Raw genomic sequence first — 26,303 nt, 5'->3', positions numbered from 1 at the left:
ATCAGCAAGCAACTTGGTGGTAGCAGTAGGCGACGAGCTGGCCACAATGATGTCATCCACGTAAACAAGCATAAACATGGTGACACGAGCATGATGAAAGACAAACAATGAGGTGTCCGCCTTAGATGCCACAAAACCAAGTTGAAGAAGCCGAGCACTAAGCCTAGAATACCACGCCCGAGGAGCTTGTTTAAGCCCATAGATTGCCTTCCTAAGCTTGCATAGATGTCGTGGTGCCCGGGGATCCACAAAACCAGGTGGTTGTCGCATCTACACCTCCTCCTGAAGCACACCATGAAGAAAGGCGTTTTGGACATCCAACTGATGCAAACACCACCCACGAGAGACCGCAATGGAGAGAACCAAGCGAACAGTGACCGGTTTGACGACAGGACTGAACGTATCATCATAGTCCAAGCCATATCGTTGTTTGAACCCCTTTGCAACGAGTCGTGCCTTATGAGGATCAACTGTGCCATCCGCCTTGTGTTTGAGTTTAAAAACCCATTTGCAGTCAATTACATTGACATTAGATGGTGGTGGAACCAAAGACCAAGTGCCATTGTGATGAAGAGCCGCAAGCTCGAGTTGCATGGACGCACGCCACACAGGAGAATGGAGAGCTTCACGATGATCAGTAGGTTCCCGCGAGGCGAGAAACGCACGTCGAGACGGGTCATACAAGACCGTGCCATCGGTGCGTTGCATGGCCTTGCGTGTGTTGTCACGTAGGCGAGTCACCATGGTGTGGCCGGGCGGAGCATTGGATCCGCGCGGAGCAGAAGATCTAGGCGGGAGATCCTCCTGGGATCCCGTACCGGCGGCAGAGCGTGCGGGACTGAGATCTGCCTGGGATCCCGAGCCGGAAGCTGTCGGGACGGCAGAAACTGCAGCGGCAGCCCACTCGGAAGCAACGTGTGGCTCGCCCCGAGGCCTGTCGGGCTGGAGGGAGGCCGGCCCAGGTGTGGACCCCGCCACTAGCGCGGGTGGAGCCGCGGGTGCGGGTGGAGGGGAGGCCGGCCCGTCAATGGGCGCCACGCGGCCAACTGGGGAGGCCGCTGCACCGCCACTGCCAGGCGCGGGGGAAGACGCATCGCTGTCCGCTGACTGCGCGGGATCCAAGACCGGATCAGCCTCGGATCGATCACCAGGATCCTCCTGAGATCCCGTGGTGGTTTCGCCTGGGATTCTCTACGCCGTGGGAGATCCTGCATCCAAGTTAGCACGCAAACCAGGTGTAAAATAGTTCATGTGGTCATGCGAATAATAATATGGCATGTTCGGCTACCCTAGGAGGTATGGGAGAGGGGAGAGTACTAGCGAATGGAAAAAAATGTTTCGTCAAACGTGACATCGCGAGAAATGTACACGCGGGCAGTGGGCAAGTGTAAGCACTTGTAGCCCTAGTGACGAATGTTGTACCCAACAAATACACACTGTTGAGATCGAAAAGCTAGTTTATGTGTGTTATATGGGCGCAAGTTGGGCCAACAAGCACACCCAAACATACGGAGAGATGTATAGTCGGGTTTGGTGTTAAACAGTTTTTCCATAGGACTTGTGTTGCCAATGACACGACTAGGGAGTCAATTGATGAGGTAGCAAGCTGAAAGATATGCCTCATCCCAAAAACGAAGAGGCATGGACGCATGTGATAACAGAGATAACCCCATGTCAACAATGTGACGGTGTTTTCTTTTGGCAGAACCATTCTGTTGATGTGTGTGTGGACAGGAAACGTGATGCATAATACCAAGTTGACGAAAAAAGGTGTTGCTGAGTTTCTCGTACTCACCACCCCAGTCGGACTGGACACATAGAATTTTGCGAGACAAGAGGCGTTCAACGTGAGCAAGAAAATCACGAAAAACATCAAACACATCACATTTCCGTTTGAGAAGGTAAATCCAAACAAACTTACTATAATCATCAATGAATGAGACATAGTACTGGAACCCGCCAGAAGAGGTTTTGGCGGGTCCCCACACATCCGAAAAAATAAGTTCTAAGCGAAAGGAAGAAACACTCGATGATCTAGGGAAAGGTAGCTGGTGTGCTTTGCCTTGCTGACAAGCATTACACACATGGGTCAAAGACCGACTAGATGAAGCTAGCTTATTTGAAGATAAAACTTGCTGAAAAACTTGCGTGGAGGGATGGCCAAGTCTTGCATGCCAATCTTCAGCAGATAACCTAACCGAAGACAAAGCACGAGGAGGTGATGGCCGAATGGGATAGAGCCCATTCTCACATCTGCCTTGAAGTAGAACCCTCTTGGTGATCAAATCCTTCATAAGAAAATGAGTAGGGTAATACTTTAGATAAGCATGATTATCAACGGCAAGGCGATTAACGGAAAGAATATTTTTGTCAGCATTAGGAACATGCAATATATTTCGAAGTTTCAGATTGGCAGAGGGAGTAGGAAGGATTGCATGACCACTATGAGCTATGTGCAAAACTGAGCCGTCGGCTGTGTGGATGCGATCCCTTCCTGGATACTTCTCCCTGATCGTGAGGCGATCGAGGTCGCCGGTGATGTGGTCGGTGGCGCCAGTGTCTGTGAACCAGGCGAGATCTCCTAAGATGGAAGGAGCAGATGCAGCAGCGAGACCAACCATCTTGGATTGTTGTGGTTGGAAGGCGTGGTTGTAGCGCTGGCCGCACTCCCAGGCATAGTGCCCAGGGCCGCGGCAGAGCTGGCACTGGACGCGGTTGTCACCGCTATCGCCGTAGTCACCGCGGTCACCGCCTCGATTGCCGCCGAAGTCGCCTTGCTGGCGCGCACCACCACCGCCACGATTCCCGCGGTCACCGCCGCGAGAGTTGTTGTAGCCGCCGCGGTCACCGCCGTTGCCGCGACCCTTGCCACGGTAGTTGCCCTTGCCCCGATTGGGAGGGTTGTTGTTGGTGTTGCCGTTGGAGTCCCGAGCGACGTAGTTGACGGAGGAGCCGCTGGGATGAAGGCGAGCGGCGTTGTACTCACGACGGCGTTCAAAGGCGATGGCGTGGGAGTAAAACTCCCCAAGGGACATGCCATCAAGACGAGTCGTGTCAGCAGTGATGAGAGGCTCGTAGTCGCTGTCGAGACTGGTGATGACGGCGGTGATGATGTCCTCATCACGCATGACACGGCCGACGGCAGCGAGCTGGTCGGCGTTGGCGCGGATCTTGGCGAAGTAGTCCGCCATTGAGAGGTTGCCCTTCCGGAAGACCGTCATGTCCAGCTTGATCTGGACGATGCTGGCACGGCAGTGGATGTTGTACATCTCCTCGACATGCGCCCAGATGGCGCGAGAGGTTTCAAAGCGATGCACCTGCTGCAACACTTCATCGGAGAGGGATGCGAGGAGGTAACTGAGAACAATCTGGTCCTGACGGTACCAGTTTGCATATGCAGGGTTTGGAGCGCGCTCACCCTTGTCATCAGGTTCCAGGAGCTTGGCAGGGGCTGTGAGGGTGCCGTCGACGTAGCCCGTAGCCCCGGCGATGCGCAGAGGAGGAAGAACCTGAGCTCGCCATAGGAGGAAGTTGGAGGTGGTGAGCTTGGCGGTGATGAGGCTAGCAGAAGGCGGAGGGACGGCGGATGCCGGCGGCCCGTTGAAGGCGGCGGGCAGGGATAGGGTTGTGAGAGCAGCGGAGGAGGAAGCGGAGGCCGTCGGGGAACCCATCGTGCGATTACGCGTGATGGCCTGATACCATGTGAAACAGAAGAAAGAGATTGGGATTCGGCACAGCCCATAGGGCGGCCGGGGAAGTGTTTATATATGCAGCCTCTAGGGCACGGCATAGCCGAGATTACAAGTATTGTTACAAGGGACAAGGAGATAACTACAAATATTAACAGCCTCCTAATTAACCTATAACAATATTCTGTTTAACACATGTGCCGCTAGGCCGATGCAGCCAACCAAACAAAATATACTTGCGTATTAACTAATGCAGGGACACTGGATACAGGCAACCAAACAAGTCGCATATGGCGTATTAGGGCCTATTTTTTCTCAACCATACTAAATTGAGAAGTGTATGCAATGCGACTACTGTTCAAAACTTAAACCAAACACGCCCTTACTGAATGAGTTGCATGGGACCTCGCCCGTAGTACTGATCGCCGGCCGGGCTCCGTTGTTTCACCCAGCAGTAACCTGCGCGCACGAGCACGCACAGCAACGACGTCACACATGGTAGCGATCGTCAGATTGTACATGCGCACGCGTCGACTGTAAGGTAAAAAAAAGATACCGGTTGTCTCGTGGGAAGTCTGCGCGAAGAAGGCGGCGAGCTTCCGGCGGCGGGTGGCCTGGTCGCCGGTGGTGCCGAAGCCGCGGAACGTGCTCGCGGCCTCCACGAACGCGTTGTAGGTGTAGAAGGCGCCCCCGTCGCACCCGCCGTCGCCGCCGCCGTGGTGGCCTTGCCTCAGCATGGAGTAGAACGTGTCCCGCGTGAGGATCGACGCCACGCTGCCGCTTGCCGTGCCGGCCGCGGCCAGCAGCAGCGCCGCGCCGGAGACAGCGAGCAGCCCGAAAACCCTCATGCTCCTGACACCAGAGCGAAAAGTAGAGTCTAGAGGAGCCTGGTTTTGTAGCGATCGGAGGGAGTTAATTGCACAAAAGTACCACAATTCGGGCATCACATGCAGATTGGTACCACGATTGCTAATTTTTGCGTGTCAGTACCAACATTGGTCCAAATTTTTGCAAAAAAGGCTAAAACGCTGATTTATACGTATTGACAGTGTATCTGACCGTTGGGGCCCGCCTGTCAGGTGCCGACGTGGCATATTTTTTGCAGAAAACCCCTTGGCTTTATATGTAATCACATAAATGCCCATTTTTTCGCAGGAAAACCGCCATTGAGAAGGATTTTTTTTCGTTCGCAAGTTTTTCACGGACTTGTGAGGGAGATTCGAACCCGCGACCTCCAGGTCTGCGGCTGCGCGCGCTATCCACTAGGCCGCAGCGACGCTATTGACGGGATCCAGGTGAAACATTTAAAGTGTGTCTGCTTGAAGTCCATCCGCCAACCATCACCCATGTACACTTTTACCTGAATGAAAAGCAGCAGTTGATTTGACTCTAATTTCGAGCGGCACAAACAAAACTGAACACATGTCTAAATAAAGCCATACCTTCAAGGTCTTCTTAACAGGTTGAGGCTTTTTTGGATCAAAAACTTCCGGCTCAGACTGCATCAAGAAATCCGGTTTCTTCACGTAGCCACAGCCACCATTGGCTTTATAAAATCCATGCATTAACCAAAGGGCTCTTCCATATCCCTGCAAGGAATATCATGAATTAGAACACGCCAGTACGAAAGGGACAGCATATGACCAATAAACATTAACTTCTTGCTCGAATTTAGGCAAGTGTATGCCCGAATTGATGACAGATTGTGATCTGCCAAATCTAAAGCATCCCCGTGTTAAATATTGCCACACACACACACACACATATGGCACAGATTGCATCCCACTTGAGTTCATATAAGAAGCTAAGGGTTATTCCGCATTGACCTCGTATAACTATAATCATCTATATATTTCTGCCATTTGATATTCAGAGCATAATTGGATATTCAGACCATCAAGCAAGACCATTGCCCTGGATAGATTACTCGGAAACAGAAATGCACCTGCATATTGAAGGCTACCATCTGAGCACCATGCACCCAACCAATAAATGGATTGTAGTTGGAAGAAGTAACCCGAGTGCCCTTTGGGTATATCCTCAGTAGATTCCTCTGTGTAAACCTTGTTAGCAATATTATTGAACACTTCAGTATGATTAAATAAAAGAGGATCTCTGCCTATTAAAGATGAATATAAACTACTGTTAATAATATGAGCAACTTCATTTAGATATATACCTCACTATTTCAGTGCCATGATTAACTACAGCTTTGGCAAGCTGTTGCTCGCTCAAACTGAGCCGCCTAACTTTGTTTGGGTCACACTTCAAGGCATCAGACGTAGTACCCCCCTTTGGCTTTCCTGCTCTAATAGTAATAAGGTGTTTATACTGTGGTGCTAGATGCTGTTGGAAAAAAAGAAGGCATTGGTCCTCAACATCTGTGTACAGATCCGATCACGGTTCAACAGATTGCAGCGGAACGGTGTTGAAAATAAGGGACCTCCAAGGTGAAGATAGAAGCGATTTACATGGCCAGGGCACTTGTAAAAAAGCAGAGCAAAAAAGAAGGGGAAAGATAGGGCTGCCAATGGTAATGACTGAGATTCAGAAGTTTATAGTGAACTTTTTATTCTGCCATATTTTTTGTAAATACACACTGAACATTGAACATTTTTTTATATACAATGATTTTATATAAATATACGATGAACTTTTTTTGTATTATAAAACCATTTGTCACCTATATATTGAACCTTTTTAAAACGATGAAAGTTTCATTCTCGGGTTCATATCTCTATTTGTCAAAAAATAACACATGTAGTAATCTGCATGTTTACCAAACTAATATTTTTCTCAAAGATAATTCTATTAATACAGCCTGTGTAAAAATAAGAAAAAATGATCATTTTGCATCTACTAATTTTTTTGTAAAATATGGCAGGCTTTGCTTGGCCCAGCTGCCGGCCCAGCGTGTGTGTGCTAGTATAAGAAATGCTTCACCTGGATCCCGTCAACAACGTCGCTGCGGCCTAGTGGATAGCGCGCGCAGCCGCAGACCTGGAGGACGCGGGTTCGAATCTCCCTCGCGCGCGATTTTTCGTTTCGGTTATATATTTGTTTAATTCGCCGGAAACTTTCGAACAAGTCTGTGAAAAACTTGCGAACGAAAAAAAATCCTTCTCAATGGCGGTTTTCGTATTTGTTTAATTCGCCGGAAACTTTCGAACAAGTCTGTGAAAAACTTGCGAACGAAAAAAAATCCTTCTCAATGGCGGTTTTCCTGCGAAAAAATGGGCATTTATGTGATTACATATAAAGCCAAGGGGTTTTTTGCAAAAAATATGCCACGTCGGCACCTGACAGGCGGGCTCCAATGGTCAGATACACTGTCAATACGTATAAATTAGCGTTTTAGCCTTTTTTGCAAAAATTTGGACCAATATTGGTACTGACACGCAAAAATTAGCAATCGTGATACCAATCTGTATGTGATGCCCGAATTGTGGTACTTCTGTGCAATTAACTCGATCGGAGGCTGTGGTCTTTTCTTTGTAGTACGTATATTTCTGCGATGAAGCGAAGGTAGGTCGTGATCAGGTACAGGGCTCGCACATGGCTTGAAAGTTGCACGCTGCGGAGGGTGGACTGATTGGTACGTCGGTTTTCGCGGATTTGGGCTGCGAGACGCCGTGGCCGGAGCTCCGGTGTTCCCTCGGATCGCTGAATGGGTGAATGCAACGCAATGGCGCCATGCTTTACTGGAATCCATCTCAGTCGGCATATATGGCAATGTGATGTGGATCGTGGCAAGGCTTTGCACATGCTCTGGGCTCTTGTCCGTGGCAGAGTCGTTGAGTCGTGGTTAGTAGGCTGCCAGGGACGATGCACTGATTGCTACGGACGTCATTTTGCTGGTTTGGAGTGTGCTACGTAAGGCCAACTCCACCGCACGACCCTAAACGAACGTCCGGATTGGCCGGATTTTGTCCCTTTGGGGCGCCGATGGGTTCGCCCGTGTCCGGCTGTGTCCAGTGGGTCGTGCGTGCGCCCACCGCGCGGCCGCACCTCAAATCACGTCCGTGTCAGGAAAGCAATAAAAAAAAAGAAAACATAAAAAAATGACTAAAAAAGTAAATAAACGCAGTTTAATAAAGATAAAACTTAGCTGGGGGGTCCATGGCCACAAAACGGCCCAGTTTCGTCACATTGATAATTAAACATAAAAAAGTAAAAAAAAAACGGTCGCCGTCGGCGCGCTCCTGCCCGTGCCCGTCGTTGCCGTCGCCGTGGCCCTCTTCAGTGGCCGCCGGTGTCGTCGTCGTCGCTGACGAGGTCGACGTAGGCCGGCGGCGTCCACAGGTGGGCCGGCGGTGCGTGCGGTGCGTGGTAGACGGGGGCGGGCTGGACGGCGGGAGGTGCCTGCAACACCTCCTCCCGTGGCGACGCCTCCCGCTCCGGTGACTGCGGCGGAGTGGCGCGCCAGTTCACGCCCACGCCGGCGGCCATCTCCGGAGCAGTGCAGGACCAGGCCCACCCCGTGCCCACCAGCTGCTGGAAGGCGGCCGACGGCTCCTCCTCCATGGCGTCCTCCCTCCTCTCCTCCGTCAAGGCCGCCATCTGCAGCTCCGGGAAGGCCACGTTGCCGGCGGCAGACAGTGCCATGGCCTCCTCCAAGCCGTCCTATTGCCGCTCGTCGTGCGTGCTTATGGAGTCCTCCATGACACGCTGCACGAGACGGGCTTCCTTCGTCATGCGAGGAGGTGGTGGTGGCGATGGAGATGGCGACGGCGACGGCGTGGGCGTGAGGCCGTGCACCAGCCTACGCCCGCGCTCCTGGGGAGCAGCCGCTCGGCGCTTTGGGCGTGGCCGCCGTGGCCCCGTCGACGTGCCGGCGAAATAGGACGCTCGCCGCGTGTCGTGCTCATCGCGGAAGCAGGTGTCCCACAATGGCGACTCGGGGGCGTACCTGGGGTCGTAGTAGAGGTCGTCCGGGAGGAGGTGGCGGCGGCGCTCGATCTCCCGGTGGCGCGCACGGCCGGTCACCGGGACCGGCGGGATCGGCACGCGGTCGGCCGACAGATGCCAGTTGTTGGGGAGGTGGGCGTCGCTCCAGGGGATCGGCGTCCTCGTCTCCCAATAACGGCGGCACACCGAAGCGCGGATGTAGTGCCGGTCGCGCTCGCCGGCGGACGCGGGGGCGATGGAGAACGCGGGCGGCGAGGGGGCCCGGCGTGGTGGCGATGGCGATGGCGAGGCCGGCTCCTCCTTCTTCACCGAGCCGCGGCGACGCCCCGACGAGGAGCCAGCCTCGCGGTCGTGCTTGCCTTTGCGGCCGTAGTTCCAGAGCCCCATGGCTGCGGGCGGCCGGCCGACGAGTTCTTGGCCAGGGTTTGGGGCCTGGGGCTGTCGGGTTTCGAGGAGGCCGCGGGGTGGCGTGGGGCAGTGCGGACGATGACCGGTCCACGGTTTGCACTTAAAGAAGGACGGCGACCCTTCCATGTGTGGATGACAGGTGGAGCCGCCCGCCCGTGCGCATTGATGTGGGCGGGTAGGAGGTAGGTGGCCGCATGCCACGCGGCCCCGACGCGGACGAGACGCGCGTCTGTTTGGTGTCCGCCTCGACCCAAACCCGCGCAAGTTTGCGCCCGAAATGGGTCGGCCCAAACACAGAATGGACAGAATGGGTCCGGGCGGTCGCGCGCTGGGCCGTCTCGTTTGTCCTTTTTACCCCAAACGGACGGGGGCGGACAGAATAGAGTCGCGCGGTGGAGTTGGCCTAACTTCCTGGAGCCACACGGAGCCTGTTGTTCCTGTATGAAATCGGTTCATATGTTCTTCACAAATGTACAACTTCACAAATCGGACGCCACGCTTGAAACCATGAATTTTGCTTGGGTTTAGCCCAGACACCAAAGTACCAAGTGCCATCTTGCCATCTTCATCTTTTTCTTTTCGACAAAGGGTGGATTTTACTAACATAATGAGTACACATCCGGTCTTTACATAGTTAAGATGCATAAAACCACTACAAAGGCACATAAAACACTAACAAATGGATATAAATATAATGAGCACACATCAAAGTACCAAGTGAATACAAACATAATGAGCACACACCAAAGTACCCTCGCTAAAGTCAATCATGATTGTCACTGTCGTGATCCCTCGGTGATGCGGTCCTCACTCGGACACGTAGATGGCGCTGTGGTCTTGCATTTTTCTTTTGTGTTGACCTGCCACCGGCATTCACTTGCGAGGGCGGCGTTGGGCTGCTGGAGGGTCCTGGTATGAATTTCGGCAGTGGTGATGTCCTTCGTCCCTAGTTTATGACCTCAACTTGTGTGCACGCTGTCGGGACTGCGGTAAGTGGAGACGGTAACACATGATGACATTGATTTGGTGATGCTTTTCGAGGTCCAGGTTCCGAGCTTGAGGGTGAATACCGTAGGTTTAACCCTTGGTAAAGCATGGGCTCATTCCATTGTGATGGCGCAGGTTTGCAGCCCTCTCGTGTGTCAGGTTTGCAGCCCTCTCGTGTGTGATTTTTTCGAAATAAAAAGGATGGTTCACTGGAGAGCATCCCTTGGCGAATGATCTCCAAACGCTGACCTTGCACTCCAGTGCGCGCCAAGATTAGTGTGGCGCATCGTACGGCAGAGACAGGATTCGTTGGAGTTGGCTTACGGTCGCCATATATAAGATTTCCGCTTTATATAGCTACTAGAGTTGCCAAGACTGTCTTTTCAAGATAAATTCCCATCAACAGACTGTCTTTAGAATATAAATTCCCCTCTCTTTTCTGTTCTTTTTGTGATCTCTCTGTGTCTGTCTCTGTTTATGTTCTTTTCTTGTTTGGAAGATTAACAGAAATCAAGAAGTGTCAGAAACTAATCGATCAAACAGCACACCATATCGATAGGAGAGGATACACACCTGCTGCTTCAACTTGAACTGTTTCGGAACGGAGCCCTGCTCCGGTGCTCCCCCCTAACCTAATTTCCGAGGGGCATTTCTGTCCCTGTGAGTTTGTTTTTTTTCTGGCCCGCCGTAGCCCAGATTCAAACCCTGTCTAGCCCTGTACAACCCAGACCGCACACGTACAGTACCCTGGTCCGAAAAAAACATCACACGACCACGTAGGACCTGCCGGATCCAATCATTCACGCAGCTCCATCAATCTCGCGAGCATTCACGCAGCTCCGTAATTCACGCAGTAGATCTCCAGCGGCGCGCGGCTATCTCGTCGGACAGCGGGCGTGGCAACGTCGTGAATCTCCAGCGCTCACAGGTACCGCATCCCGCATCCCCCCGCACCCCTCTAGTCTCGCTCGCGGCAACATCGAACGAACTGCCGCCGTCAGAGGTAGTGGTTAACCTAGCGGGGCGGGTAACCTACCTACCCGGCGGCGCATGCGATCGTGGATCTTGTTCCGGTAGTGCTGCTCCTCGTGATCTGGGTTTCTTCAGTGTAGGGTTCACGTAGCGTCGGTTGCCGTCGCCTGTGTCCACCAGGACTATCGTTATTTGATGTGGCGGTTAACCTATGTATCCGGCAGCAGAGGTAATCACAGATCTAGCTATGTTTTGTAGTGCTGCTCCTCGCGATTGAAAGTGATCATGATGGGTGCCGTGGCCATCTTCCTGACTTGGTTTGGCAGATCTGAACGGCCTCGGTTGGGGTTGTTTACTTAACATCCATGATCGTGTGCTATGTGTTGATATTTCTTCATTGATAATGTTTTTACATGTGTTGATACATATTATTTGTTGTAGGAAATGGCGGACGAGGAGTTAACTGGTATGATGGTAGACATGGAGTTTGGAGAACTGATGAAAGACTGGATAAAAGATTGGTCAGATGATGAAAATTCAGATCTTGGAGATCAGTCAGAGAGTGGGAACGAATGGGAAGATTTTAATGTGAGTGGCATTATCATGTTGTAATTTTTTGGTGCCATCCGACAACATTATATTTTTGTGTTGAAAATTTGTAGATAGATGAGCTTGATGATGGTCAGGAAAACAATTCGAAGCTCTCAAATGAAGATTACATTAGTCAGGTACTAAGTGAAAAAATTTGTTGGCATGCAAATTGAATTCATTCTAGAATATTATATGATAAGTAATTATGTATTTGTGTTGTATTTTTCAGTTCATTTCCAAATGTCATAATGCGTATGACTATTACGGTGAATCCGACGCGGAGACAGGCCTTAACGACAAATCATTAGATGCACCTGATTCTGGGGATTCGCAGTCGTCGTTCATCATGAGTGAGGTATTTGTGTAATCAATGTTCTATGGAAGTAATGTTAAACCATAGAAAACTGTTTTCATGACTATGTTTTGATTGTGTAGGTGACAGAAGATGATGGGGCAAAGAATATCCAAGATACTACCAGTGCAGATGATAAGAGGGATATGTTCATGCAGATAATGGAAATGACTTTTATGTCTCACGATGGTGCGTATGATTTCTACAACGGCTATGCTAGAGTTAATGGTTTCAGCATTAGAAAGAATAAGGTCAGGTATAGCAAAACCGAGTCACATCATATGCGTTATAGGCGGTTTGTTTGTTCCAGACAAGGGAAACGTGACATCAAGTTGCTAACCGAGTATGGACACAACCGTAGGCTCAGAGCCGAGACACGCTGCTTTTGCAAAGCACACCTGACCGTCAAGCTTGACCAAAAGCGTGGGGTTTGGTATGTCGAAAGTTTTGAGGACACGCATAGCCATATGTTGGCAGGACCGGACTAGGTACCTTTTCGTTGGTCCCACAGAAAAATCGAAGAGTACCAGAAGCATGAGATAATGTCCATGGGAGCTGCAGGGATTAGAATTCACGACATGATGGATTCCTTCATCAGCAAACATTTATGGTATGGCAGTGTTGGTTTTACCAGGCGTGAAATATACAACCTTTGCGCCAGGGAGAAGAGGAAGCTGTCGTGGTTCTAAGTCTGACAGTAGTGTAGGGGGTAGGTATGGAGAGGCAAGATCCTAGCTATGGAGTAGTTGTATACACAAGAGGTTTACGAGTTCAGGCCCTTCTCGGAGGAAGTAACAGCCCTACGTCTCAGAGCCCGGAGGCGGTCGACTAGATTATGTGTATATGAGTTACAGGGGTGCGAACCCTTTACACTGAGGAGGGGGGTGGCTTATATAGAGTTTGCCAGACCCCTATGGCCCTCAGTTATGTAGGGTTTAAGGTACATTAAGATCGGGCGTTACTGGTAACGCCACAAATAAAGTGCTATGATGACCATAAAAGCTACTCAATGACTAACCGTTTGCGTGCAGAGTGACTTTAGATCTCCTAGCTGTCGAGTGGTTGGCTTCATGGTCGAGTGTTTTTGAGTCCATCGAGTGGAACACTTCTGAGTCGATTGATAGGTGGTTTCTTCTAGAGATGTCCTTGGGGAGGGTAGTTTGGACAGGTCCATGACCCTACCCTAGGTACATAGCTTCATCATTAGCCCCCGAATGGATTGAGGTTTGAGTGGGGAAGGAGTTGAGAACTCTTCCGACCCATTTTTCGTGATATGAGTATATCTTGTTCTGGATCCATGAACCTAAATAACGACACCAACTTCTTTTTCGGTCGCCTTGATCCATTCTTGGTTTCAGTCGAGTGAATTTCTTTACTTGAAAAGCTCCGAGTGATGGTGTGGAGGAGATCCTCCGTCTGACAAGTTGTTCTGCTGCTCGCGGATTTTGCGGGATTCAAATTTTGGGAAGTGCGCGGGGCGGAGGAGGCCGCAGTAATCGGACGGGATAGGGCGGAGACGCCCCGATCTCCGTGCCACCTTTTTCGCCACGTATCGCGTGCGCGACTGTTGCGGGATTTGACAGGATAGTCTGGGCCTACAGGCCAGTCACTCGGAAGCAACTCCATATAAGCCGCTGGCCCAGGGCTTTTGAACAGTGTGCCTTCATTTTCCCCCTTTCTTCTCGAATTCCTCCGCCACCTCTACTCTCGTCCCGGTGTCGTCGGTCTGTTTGGGCTTCGTCTGCGGCGATGGTGAAGGAGAAGACGGCGGCTCTGGAGCGCGCGAAGAAGGCGACAGCGCAGGCGAAGGCGAAGAAGTCCGGTCGGGGCGGATCTTCCTCGAGGTCTGCCTTGCCGCGGGGCTGGATCCAGGGCGACTGGATGCCCTCGGCGATTCGTCAGGAAGACCTTGATGACCTGGTCGAGGGGGGATTCATTCCTCATGAATCTGCGTGCCTCCCGGGGAACGAGATCGAGCCGCAGCCTCTCGAGGGTGAGTGTGTCCTTATCGCCACTCACGTCGACCACGGATTCTCCCTGCCCCCTCATCCTTTTTTCTGGAGTTTCTTGAACTTTTTTGGAGCGCAACTCCATCACTTCACTTCGAATTCCATCGTGTACCTTGCTGCCTTCGTGTCTTTGTGCGAGAATTTCTTGGGTTGCCGTCCTCATTAGGGCCTCTTCAAGCACATTTTCACTTGTCATTCTCAGTCGGTTAAGAAAGCCAAGTCGAGTAACGATAAGACACAAGTGATTCGGATGTGCGGGGGTCTTGGGATCCAGATGAGAAGAAAAAGTTGTTTTCCAGCTATGACTCTTCCTGACTCAGTCTGCAGGTGGCAGTCGACCTGGTTCTACTGCAAAGACGAGCCGACTCCAGGACAGGCGACGGGTCTTCCCCCTTTCTCCCTGAACCGAGCAGAAAAACCTTCTTCTCTGAAAGTGACACCAGAAGAGAAGGCACAAGTCAAAGTGTTGGTTGGTCGAGTGGTTCAGCTTGTCCGCGATGGGGTGACTGGTATGGATTCGTTAGAGGTCTTCCTCAGGAGACGTATCCAACCGCTCCAAGCTCGTGACCATCCGATGTGGATGTATTCGGGTCTCGATGACACCACTCGGATTCACCCGGAGGAGGTCCAAGAGGCTACGTTGGAGGGGTGGTTGTCGAGTATCACAGGGAACAAAGACAACCCCCAAGGAGCCAGGAGGATTCCTCCACTTGACCAATCATACAAAGTAGACCAGGTCTGATTCTGCATCTCCGACTGTGACCTTGTTTTCTTCATTCTGTTTGCTTAAAATTAGTCGACTGACTTTTGTCTTGTTTGTTGTCTTCTAGACCACTACTGAGATGTACTCGATGCCCAACGGGGCGCAAGAACAGGCCGAGGAGGGAGAGGCGAGCGGAGGTGAAAGTGAGGAGTGGCAATCTGATGGTGAGGGGGAAGAGGATGACGACGACTCCAGTGAAGAGGAGGAGGAGGAAGTCGATCCTCCTCGCACGGAAAGGCGATCCAAGCTCACCCACGACCCCGCGAGCGAGCGTGGCAAAGCGACTGCGCCTGTTGGGCAGTCGTCAAAGCACCCTCGGAAGGCTTCTCCGGTGTCGATTGAAAAAGCGCAGAAGCATCCACGAGCGGCGTCATTAAAGCCGCCGAAGGCCTTTCCTAAGATGAGAATGACCATTCCCATCATTTCCGGGTAACAGCAGAACTTGTGTTTTCTCGTTTAGCATGGACAGACTCTTGGTCGACTCATTGACTAACCGACTGGTTTCTAAACTCTGCAGTGCTGCTACCTCCGAGACCTCCGCCAAGAATGAAGACCAGGAAATGGAAGACACTGCCACCTCCAACCTTGGTACGCTCTCTATAGTTTCACTTTTGGTCGATTGGATTTTCGATTTTAACTTTGGATTTTTCTTGTAGCTCCTCCTCATGTCATTGATCTCCCTGATGATGACGACGAGGCGCCACTGAGGCCGAGGAGGAATAGAAAGGCGCCGGCTGGCAAGACTACTCAGATTGCATCAGTGCCTGAGACATCGGTTCAAGAGGGTGGCAATATCACTCGGACTTCCGTGTCCTTCGCTGTGCTGCTGATGAGTGTTCGGCCTTCATCGTCGACTGCTGACCCGCCCTCTCTTTTCGCCACACACCACGTCCCAGAGGACCAAGTGGGTGCTTCTAAGGAGGATATACGCCAGGCGGGGATCATGATGGAGCAGGTGAAGGCGGTCCGGGAAGCCAGCCAAGCGGCCTATGATGCTAGCTCAGCCCTTCAGAGCAACGTCCAGGTTAGTTGGTCACCGCTTGTTCTGTTAGGATATGCTATCTGAAGACTTTTTTTCTGAAGATCTTTGTATCTGTACACCCACTGGGTGTGTCGATTGAATTTTTGGATTGGTGGGGGCACGCTGAGTGCACCCACTGGGTGTAGTCCCCGAGACTATGGTGGACTGCTGGCAGTCGACTGTAGTCTTTGTATTTTGAATTTCTTCACTCTAACTTCTTCACTCGGTATGGTCGGACTGTGTCGAATGGAATCTTGGAACCAGTGGGGGCACGCTGAGTGCACCCACTGGGTGTGGTCCCCGAGACCATGGTCGACTGCTGGCAGTCGACTAAGGTCTGAAGAACCTGTGTTTTTTTGGTAAATCATGATGAGACCATGGCTGACTGCTGGCAGTTAGCTATGGTTTAGGATCATAACCTCTTTGTCTCTTTTGGTCGACTGATCGGACCAAGTCGGTAGAACCAGTGGGGGCATGCTGAGTGCACCCAATGGGTGTAGTCCTCGAGACTACTGTTGAATATTTTGATTCGGCTGTAGTCTTAGAAATGTTATGATTTTTCTCTTAGTCACTCAGAAGCAACCTATCTTTGATGTCTGTCGACTGACCCTTCGCAGAAATCTTGCGAGCTTGTGGCTCGCTATACTGAATTGGAAAGCAAACAGATCCAGCTCAACCTTGACTTGAAGCTTGCTCAGGAGAACTTTTAGAAAGCGAAAGATGAAGCAAAAGGTATGTCTGGTGAGAACTTGACGACTGTCTTTATCTTTTTGCCCATTCCCGATTCTGATCTCATTGTCATTTTGCAGATAAAGTGAAGGAGGCTCTGAAGAAGAAGGACCATGACCTTGCCGAGGCGCAGAAAGCGACTTTGGACAAAACGAAGCTTGCAGAAGAAAAACTGGCTTTAGTCGGTAAACTTGAAGAGGAGAACGCCAATCTGAAAACTGCTCTCGACGCGGCCAACAAGGAGGTCAGCCGTCTGAAGAATGATAAGATAGCTCCGAATGACAAGGCTAGTGAACTGGTGGGGAAGAAGAATGATCTGGAGGCTTATTTGGGAGGGCTCGCCAAGAAGTTATTCATCATGCTTGAGGGTAATCTCTCCTACCCGACTGACTTGTTATCATCGGCTTATCATAGACAGAATTCTGCCAAAACTTCGAGGAGGAGACCAGTCGAGTGGAGAAAAGCTTGGACCCCATTAACTCTCTTGTGAAGGATGAAACTGCTATGAACGTGCTCCGACTGGAGTCTCGTGTTGCTAGTGTGGTTGACTACCTTGCTCGACTGAAGGTTGCGGCATCGCGAATCGACACGACACTCTGGCCAGGAGCGACGCTTCAAAATGACCTCGAGTCTCTAATGACTCGACTAAATGAAGTTCCAGGTCGAGTGCAAGAATGGAAGAAGTCTTCTGCCAGGTGTGGCGCTGACGTTGCTCTGTCCCTGGTCCGTGTTCACTGCAAGGATGCGCGAGAGGAAAAGCTGGTGTCCATCAAAGTTGCCAATACCAAGAAGCACGACTTCCAATCTTTCATGGAGACCTTCATTGCTGCTGCCACTCGGATTGCTGCCGGAATTGACTTGGACCAGTTTATCCCGCCCTCCAGTCCTCCACTTGAGGAGTAAGAAAAACTTCTATGCTTCGCCTTAAATTTGCCTCGGAATGCCGAGTGGTTTTGTAATCGATAAACTTTTACAGGCTTGACGCCTGAGCACTTCTGAATCCGTAGGATGTTGTTTGAACTTGGCTTATCGTTGAATATGCTTGCATTTTCCTTCGAGCAAACTTTGTTCTTCACTCGGAATATACTTTAATGCTTGAGACGCAGCTCTGACGTGGAAAATCCAGTCGACCTGCACTTCATTGCTCTTGCATGTAGGGATGGAGCACAGGTTGTAGTCGACCTGCGTCCTTGCGGATTGGGATGGAGCGCACGTTGTATTTGTGGCGTAGCTCCAAAGGAGAAGGAAGCAGTCGACCTGCACCTCGTCGTCCTTGCAGAGCGCATGTTGTATTTGTGGTGTAGTTCCGAAGGAGAAGGTAGTAGTCGACCTGCACCTCGTCGTCCTTGTAGATCGCATGTTGTATTTGTGGCGTAGTTCCGAAGGAGAAGGTAGCAGTCGACCTGCACCTCGTTGTCCTTGCGGATCGAAATGGAGCGCATGTTGTATTTGTGGTGTAGCTCCGAAGGAGAAGGCAGCAGTCGACCTGCACCTCGTCGTCCTTGCGGATCGGAATGGATTTCGTACTTAGGCGAGTACTTGAATGGCAACTAAGCCCCCAAGTGGGAGGATTGCTCTCCACTCGGTAGGATTTTTAAATACTTAGGCGAGTACTGAACTGCAGCTAAGCCCCCGAGTGGGAGGGTTGCTCTCCACTCGGTAGGATTTTCAAATACTTAGGCGAGTACTGGACTGCAGCTAAGCCCCCGAGTGGGAGAGTTGCTTTCCACTCGGTAGGATTTTCAAATACTTAGGCGAGTACTGGACTGCAGCTAAGCCTCCGAGTGGGAGGTTTGCTCTTCACTCGGTAGGATTTTTAAATACTTAGGCGAGTACTGGACTGCAGCTAAGCCCCCGAGTGGGAGGGTTGCTCTCCACTCGGTAGGATTTTCAAATACTTAGGCGAGTACTGGACTACAGCTAAGCCCCCGAGTGGGAGGGTTGCTCTCCACTCGGTAGGATTTTCAAATACTTAGGCGAGTACTGGACTGCAGCTAAGCCCCCGAGTGGGAGGGTTGCTCTCCACTTGGTAGGATTTTCAAATACTTAGGCGAGTACTGGACTGCAGCTAAGCCCCCGAGTGGGAGGTTTGCTCTTCACTCGGTAGGATTTTTAAATACTTAGGCGAGTACTAGACTGCAGCTAAGCCCCCAAGTGGGAGGTTTTCTCTCCACTTGGTAGGATTTTTAAATACTTAGGCGAGTACTGTACTGCAGCTAAGCCCCCGAGTGGGAGAGTTGCTCTCCACTCGGTAGGATTTTCAAATACTTAGGCGAAACAGATTCGCAGTTAAGCCCCCGAGTGGGAGGGTTGCTCTCCACTCGGTAGGATTTTCAAATACTTAGGCGACACGGATTCGCAGCTAAGCCACCCACTGGGGGATTTCTCACGTAAACAAAAGCAACAACAATCACTGGGAAAATTATAATACTCTTGTCTTTGATAAACAAACTACAAAGGTACTTTTTATTGCATCTCATTCGAGTTAGTACTTAAGTATAAAAGGGGCGGAGCAGCTCCGCATTCCAAGCTCGTGGCTCATCAATCTGGCGATCGACAATGTAAAGACGGTATGCTCCATTGTGGAGAACTTTGGTGACGATGAAGGGGCCTTCCCAAGTAGGGGTGAGTTTGTGTGGCTTTTGTTGATCCACTCGGAGGACCAAGTCTCCTTCTTGGAAGGCTCGACTTTTCACGTTTCTGGCATGGAATCGACGCAAGTCCTGCTGATAGATAGTCGATCGGATCATGGCCATCTCTCTTTCTTCTTCTAGAAGGTCGACTGCGTCCTGCCGGGCTTGTTCTGCTTCATCTTCAGAGTAGAGCTCGATTCGTGGTGCACTATGAAGCAGGTCACTCAGCAGAACTGCTTCAGCTCCATAGACCAGAAAGAATGGAGTTCACCCAGTTGACCGATTAGGAGTAGTCCTCAATCCCCAAAGAACTGATGGAAGTTCGTTGACCCACGCGCCTGCTGCGTGTTTGAGATCACACATCAACCGGGGTTTTAGTCCATTGAGAATTAGGCCGTTTGCTCTTTCTGCTTATCCATTCGACTGGTGGTGAGCGACGGAAGCGTAGTCGACTCGCGTGCCTTGAGAAGCGCAAAAGGCTCTGAATTTGTCGGAATCGAAGTTTGACCCATTATCAGTGATGATGCTGTGCGGAACTCCATATCTGAATATCAACTCTCTGATGAAGCTGATAGCAGTGCAGGTATCAAGATTCTTGATAGGCTTGGCTTCAATCCACTTAGTGAACTTGTCGACTGCCACCAGTACATGGGTGAAGCTGCTCCTGCCAGTTCTCAGTGGTCCAACCATATCCAATCCCCAAACGGCGAAGGGCCAGACGAGTGGAATGGTCTTCAAGGCTGAGGTGGGTTTGTGTGACATATTGGAATAGAACTGACATCCTTCACACTTGTCGACTATCTCCTTCGCCATTTCATTTGCTCTTGGCCAGTAAAACCCCGCTCGGTATGCTTTAGCCACAATGGTCCGAGAGGACGCATGATGACCACAGGTCCCCGAGTGGATATCGTCAAGAATTATCTGACCTTCTTCTGGTGTTATACATTTCTGACTGACTCCAGTCGCGCTTTCCCTGTACAACTGTCCCTTTATCACAGTAAAGGCCTTGGATCGACGGACGATCTGTCGAGCCTCTTCTTCATTCTCTGGGAGCTCTTTCCTTAGGATATACGCGATGTACGGCACTGTCCAGTCGGGAGTGATGACCAAAACTTCCATGATCAGGTCGACCACAGCTGGGACCTCAACTTCAGTCGGATCCGTGACACTTTTTGGCTGCGGGGCTTCTTCGGTGAAAGGATCCTCTTGAACTGATGGTGTGTGGATGTGTTCCAAAAACACATTACTGGGAATGGCTTCTCTCTTGGAACCTATTTTTGCCAAATCATCAGCCGCTTGATTTTTCAGTCGGGGTATATGATGAAGCTCTAACCCCTCGAATTTCTTCTCTAGCTTTCTCACTGCATTGCAGTAACCAGTCATGGCCGGACTTCTGACGTCCCACTCCTTCATCACTTGGTTAACCACCAAATCTGAGTCGCCATAGACCATGAGGCGACGGACGCCGAGTGAAATGGCCATACGCAACCCATACAAAAGTGCTTCGTATTCTGCTTCGTTATTGGAGGAATCAAAGTGAATCTGGAGCACATATCTGAGCTTATCTCCTCGGGGGGAAACCAACACTACCCCAGCACCGGAACCATTCAGCATCTTAGAACCATCAAAGAACATGGTCCAGTGCTCCGAGTGAACTTGAGTCGGCAGTTGCTGTTCAATCCACTCGGCGATGAAATCTGCTATTGCTTGGGACTTGATGGCTTTCTTTGCCTCAAACTTGATATCTAGGGGAAGGAGTTCAATCGCCCATTTTGCCACTCGACCAGTTGCATCTCTGTTGTGCAGAATCTCTGACAATGGAGCGTCGCTGACGACTGTAATGGAATGGTCAGAGAAGTAATGAGCAACCTTCTTCGTGGTCATATAAATCCCATATACAAGCTTCTGATAATGAGGGTATCTTTGCTTTGATGGGGTCAAAACTTCAGAAACATAATATACTGGGCGCTGAACTTTAAAGGCTTTTCCTTCTTCTTCCCGCTCGACCGTAAGTACTGTACTGACGACTTGTCCCGTGGCTGCAATGTAAAGCAGCAAAGGCTCTTTGCTGATCGGGGCAGCAAGCACCGGCTGGGTGGAGAGCAGGGCTTTTAGCTCTGCAAACGCTGCATCAGCTTCAGGAGTCCACTCGAACTTGTCTGACTTCTTCATCAGTCGGTAAAGAGGCAATGCCTTTTCACCGAGACGAGAGATGAATCGACTTAAAGCGGCCAAGCAACCAGTAAGCTTCTGGACATCGTGCACACGCACAGGACGTTTCATTCGGAGTATAGTACAAACTTTTTCTGGATTGGCGTCGATTCCTCGTTCGGAAACGAGAAAACCGAGTAACTTTCCGCCAGGAACTCCGAATATGCACTTTGATGGATTAAGCTTTATATCATACCTCCTGAGGTTGGCAAATGTCTCAGCAAGGTCAGTCAGCAGGTCGGAACCTTTCCGTGACTTGACCACAATATCATCCATGTATGCTTCCACATTCCGACTGATTTGAGTGAGCAAACACTTCTGAATCATCCTCATGAACGTGGATCCGGCATTCTTGAGGCCGAATGGCATGGTGACATAACAAAAGCACCCGAATGGAGTGATGACAGCTGTTTTGATCTCGTCGGGTCCATACAGACGGATCTGATGGTAACCGGAATAGGCGTCTAAAAAAGACAGGCGCTCACATCCCGCAGTCGAGTCGACTATTTGGTCGATGCGGGGGAGAGGAAAATGATCTTTCGGGCAGGCCCGATTGATATGTTTGAAGTCGATGCACATGCGAAGTGACTTGTCCTTCTTGGGGACCATGACAACATTGGCGAGCCACTCGGAGTGACAAATCTCTCGGATAAACTCCGCTGCTAAGAGCCGAGCCACCTCCTCGCCAATGGCCTTTCTTTTCTGGACGGCGGACCGTCGAAGATGTTCTTTGACAGGTTTCACTTTTGAGTCGACTCGTAGACGGTGCTCAGCCAGCCCCCTGGGAACACCCGGCATGTCAGAAGGCTTCCATGCGAAGATGTCCCAGTTCTCACGGAGGAACTGGATGAGCGCTTCTTCCTATTTGGAGTCGAGTGTTGTAGAGATATGAGTCGGAGCAGCACTGGGGTCGGTCGGGTGAATGTGAATCGGTTTTGTCTCACCGGACGACTGAAACGCTGATTCCGTAGCGGGCTTCTTGGCTCGCAACAAATCACTCGGGTCTGCAGTTTTCTGGTATTCCTGCAGCTCTACCACTGCCATCTGAGCATCGGCGATCTTTGAGCCTTTCTGAAAGCACTCTTCCGCCTTCTTCCGATTGCCAGTAATAGTGATCACACCTTTGGGACCAGGCATCTTCAATTTGAGGTACACATAACATGGTCGAGCCATGAAACGTGCATAAGCTGGCCTGCCCAAAATAGCGTGATAAGCACTCTGGAAATCCACAACTTCAAACGTCAACTTTTCTTTGCGGTAATTCTTGGAATCACCGAAAACCACATCAAGAGCAATTTGGCCGAGTGACTCAGCCTTCTTTCCAGGAATGACTCCATGGAAACTCATGTTGCTGGTACTGAGTCTGGACATCGGAATGCCCATCCCTTTCAACGTCTCTGCATATAGTATATTCAGGCCACTGCCACCATCCATCAAAACTTTAGTCAGTCGAGTGCCTTCGACGACTGGGTCAACCACCAAAGCTTGCCTCCCAGGGGTGGCTATATGTTTCGGATGATCGGACTGGTCGAATGTGATGGCAGTCTGAGACCATTTCAGATAACTGGGTGTCGCCGGAGCAACCATATTCACTTCTCGGTTGATAACTTTCAATCGACTTTTGCTTTCAACATCAGCAAAAATTATCAGGGTGGAATTGACCTGGGGATATCCATCATCACTATCTTATTTGTCCTCAACTTTGTCCGACTCCTTTTCCTTATATTTGGGCTGTTTCCCCTGGAATTGCTGGATCAAGAGCCGACACTGTCGAGTGGTATGTTTCGGGTAAATGAGTTTACCCTCCTCATCTTTCTTCGTGTGGATGTGGCACGACAAATCCATCACGTCATTCCCTTCCTTGTCCTTCACCTTCTTAGGGTTCCAAGACCCTTTGGGCTTCCCTTTAAACTTTCCTTGAGTCACGGCCAAGGCTTCTCCAGGAGCAGCTGGCTCGGCTTTCTGCTTCTGCTTCCGACTGGAGTTCCCTCCTCCGGTTTCATGGGCGACTGACTTGTGCTTGCCACTCCGGAGCTGATCTTCTTCTTCACCATTGGCATACTTAGTGGCAATCTCCATCATTCGACTCAGAGACATGTCTCCGGTTCGACCGAATTTTAGGTTTTAGCTCTCTGTACTTAACGCCTTCCTTGAAGGCACAGACTGCCTGGTGATCAGATACATTCTCTACCATGTGATGCAACATGATCCATCTCTGGATGTAATCCCTCAAAGTTTCATTTGACTTTTGCACACAAGATTGCAGCCCTGTCAACCCTGCTGGTCGCTTGCAAGTTCCTTCAAATGTTCTGACAAACACTCGAGCAAGATCTTCCCAAGTGTAAATGCTGCTGGGTGCTAACTGATTCAACCATGCTCTGGCCGAGCCCTCCAACATAAGAGGCAGGTGTTTCATGGCCACTTCATCATTGCCGTCGCCAATCTGAACAGCCACTCGGTAGTCTTCAAGCCAAGTATCAGGCTTGGACTCACCAGTGAACTTACTGACTCCAGTCGCCAACCTGAAGTTGGGAGGAATCACCGCGGCCCTGATGGCTCTGCTGAAACACTCTGGTCCTGAGACGTGTACTCTGCTGCTGGTGGGTACATCTCTGTCATGACCTTCTCGGTGAGCTCTGTTCCTGTCGACCAAACCTTGAACGATAATGGATCTCGCATCAAAGCCTGGTTCCCTGGGGTCGACTGGAATCCTTTGCCCAACACTGTGATGGCATCTGTCATCCTGCTGTCGAGGCGCGTACGATTCACTCCTTAGGGGAGGGGTGGGCACTCGACGTCGATCATCACGATCGAGTCGGTGATCATACTGCTCACGGTTCTTGTACTGATCACGCCGGTCTCCACGTCCCTCACACCTCGGGGGCGATCTTGGGCTATGGTCCGATTGGACTGTATTTGCAGCAACGGATCTGCTGTGAATCCTATTCCGCGACTGCGATATAGCTGAATTTTGATCCCCTGCCGCCCAGAGTAATGCTCTGATCTGTAACAAGCCTCTGCCAACCTCTGACTGGGAAGGCTGAATCGACTCTGCTATACGGGCTGCAGCTGCTAAATTCTGAATCGGAGTTTGATATACCTGAGTTAGTGGTGGAAAGAGTTGACGTCGACTGGATTCTAGAACCCGTTGCTGTGCACGCTCATCGAGTGCTCGCTGGAGGTTCTCCAGTCGAGTGCGCTCAGCCAAGTTGGCCAAGCGCGCGTCCTCTAAGGCACGAGCCTTGGGGGTTTCTCCAACGATAGGAGTGTGCAGCGCATCCATGTTCCGGCGGCGAAGTTCTTCCCTCTGCAGCGAAGTGAGGGGCTCGGGAAGATACTCTTCGTGGGCATGCGACGGATCGCCTCCACCGTCGCATCCGTCGGTGCGGGGAAAGCCGGGAGGACTGCATGGTCCATCGACCATCAGAACCTCCGCCACTGGATCACTTCTGTCGCACTCGGATGCAGTTTCTGCGGAGCCAGTCGACAGGTCAAACAGGCCGTAGAGGGATTCGTCGGGCTCGATCTCCGCGACTTGAGGGGTGGCCGACTGGCGAGCCACCGCATGCCTCACCCACCGCTGAAGACTCGACCGACCGGAGCGCTTGCGCCGGCGGGAAACGGGGAGGGAGGACGACACAGAATCCGACTGATACTGGGTCGACGGTTGCCGCAGGAAGACGCCGCGGATGCACGCGTGAAAGTGCGTCGCCCCGTGGACAGGGAGCGCGTCGACATCGAGTGGAGCCTCCTGAAGCCAAGCGAAGTCGTCGGCGATGAACGTGAGCGCGCCGAGATGGATCTCGCGGCCCTCAACCAAAACTCCGCCTAAAACCATGATGAAGGAGATCGGAAAAATCACAACTTCTCCAATAAGTCGCTAAGACACCTGCCCCACGGCGGGCGCCAACTGTCGTGGTTCTGAGTCTGACAGTAGTGTAGGGGGGTAGGTATGGAGAGGCAAGATCCTAGCTATGGAGTAGTTTTATACGAAAGAGGTTTACGAGTTCAGGCCCTTCTCGGAGGAAGTAACAGCCCTACGTCTCGGAGCCCGGAGGCGGTCGACTGGGTTATGTGTATATGAGTTACAGGGGTGCGAACCCTTTACACTGAGGAGGGGGGTGGCTTATATAGAGTTCGCCAGACCCCTCCGGCCCTCAGTTATGTAGGGTTTAAGGTACATTAAGGTCGGGCGTTACTGGTAACGCCACAAATAAAGTGCTATGATGACCATAAAAGCTACTCAATGACCAACTGTTTGCGTGCAGAGTGACTTTAGATCTCCTGGCTGTCGAGTGGTTGGCTTCATGGTCGAGTGTCTTTGAGTCCGTCGAGTGGAACACTTCTGAGTCGATTGGCAGGTGGTTTCTTCTAGAGATGTCCTTGGGGAGGGTAGTTTGGACAGGTCCATGACCCTACCCTAGGTACATAGCTTCATCAGAAGCTGCTTTCAAAAGGTGATGCTGCCACAGCCATAGGCATCATGGCCAGTAGGAAACAGAGGGATCCTAGCTTCTTTCGAGTACAAGCTAGATAAGGAAGGACACTTGAATAGGATGTTCTGGTGTGACTCCCAGTCTCATCATGACTATGAGGACTTCGGCGACGTGCTTGTAATTGACAGCACGTACAAGATGAACCGCTATGGTATGCCATTCATACCTTTTGTTGGTCTTAACAATCACCGGAAGACCACTGCTTTTGGTTGTGCCATAGTTTTGGATGAGACCGAACAGACATACGTGTGGCTGCTGCAGACTTTTTTGAGGTCCATGTGTCAAAAGATGCCGAAGAGTGTAAACATAGACGCCGACGCTGTGATGATCAAGGCAATTCGCGAAGTCTTGCCAGACATGTGGCACCATATATGTACGTGGCATTTTGAAAAAAATATGAAGATTCACCTCAGTCACAAGTTCTCGAAGGAGTTCCGAACTCTTCTGTACTACAGCACGTCCACGGCCACGTTTGAGGAGAGATGGCACGCGTTTTACAAAAGATGGCAGTCGGAAAAAACTGTAACATGGTTG

General features: G+C 50.9%; 2 protein-coding genes across 2 annotated transcripts; both read right to left on the bottom strand.

Moving 5' to 3' along the window:
* Nucleotides 1-3,868: 3,868 nt before the first annotated feature.
* LOC123089422 (chitinase 11-like) lies at nt 3,869-4,538 on the bottom strand. The gene is made up of 2 exons (XM_044511105.1): nt 4,246-4,538; nt 3,869-4,148 (listed from the first exon to the last, which is right to left on the bottom strand). The coding sequence occupies exons 1-2, from the start codon at nt 4,535-4,537 to the stop codon at nt 4,072-4,074; spliced, it is 369 nt and encodes a 122-aa protein (XP_044367040.1). The 5' UTR covers nt 4,538; the 3' UTR covers nt 3,869-4,071.
* A 374-nt stretch (nt 4,539-4,912) lies between these two features.
* Nucleotides 4,913-8,294, bottom strand: LOC123090289 (phosphoinositide phospholipase C 2-like). The gene is made up of 5 exons (XM_044511663.1): nt 8,123-8,294; nt 5,869-6,070; nt 5,635-5,752; nt 5,132-5,278; nt 4,913-5,049 (listed from the first exon to the last, which is right to left on the bottom strand). The coding sequence occupies exons 1-5, from the start codon at nt 8,292-8,294 to the stop codon at nt 4,945-4,947; spliced, it is 744 nt and encodes a 247-aa protein (XP_044367598.1). The 3' UTR covers nt 4,913-4,944.
* Nucleotides 8,295-26,303: the final 18,009 nt, after the last annotated feature.

The sequence above is a fragment of the Triticum aestivum genome, chromosome 4B (assembly GCF_018294505.1).
Source record: "Triticum aestivum cultivar Chinese Spring chromosome 4B, IWGSC CS RefSeq v2.1, whole genome shotgun sequence".
NCBI lineage: Eukaryota > Viridiplantae > Streptophyta > Magnoliopsida > Poales > Poaceae > Triticum > Triticum aestivum.
The sequence above is the reverse complement of the archived record's forward strand: the minus strand, read 5'-3'. Positions and strand labels throughout refer to the sequence as shown.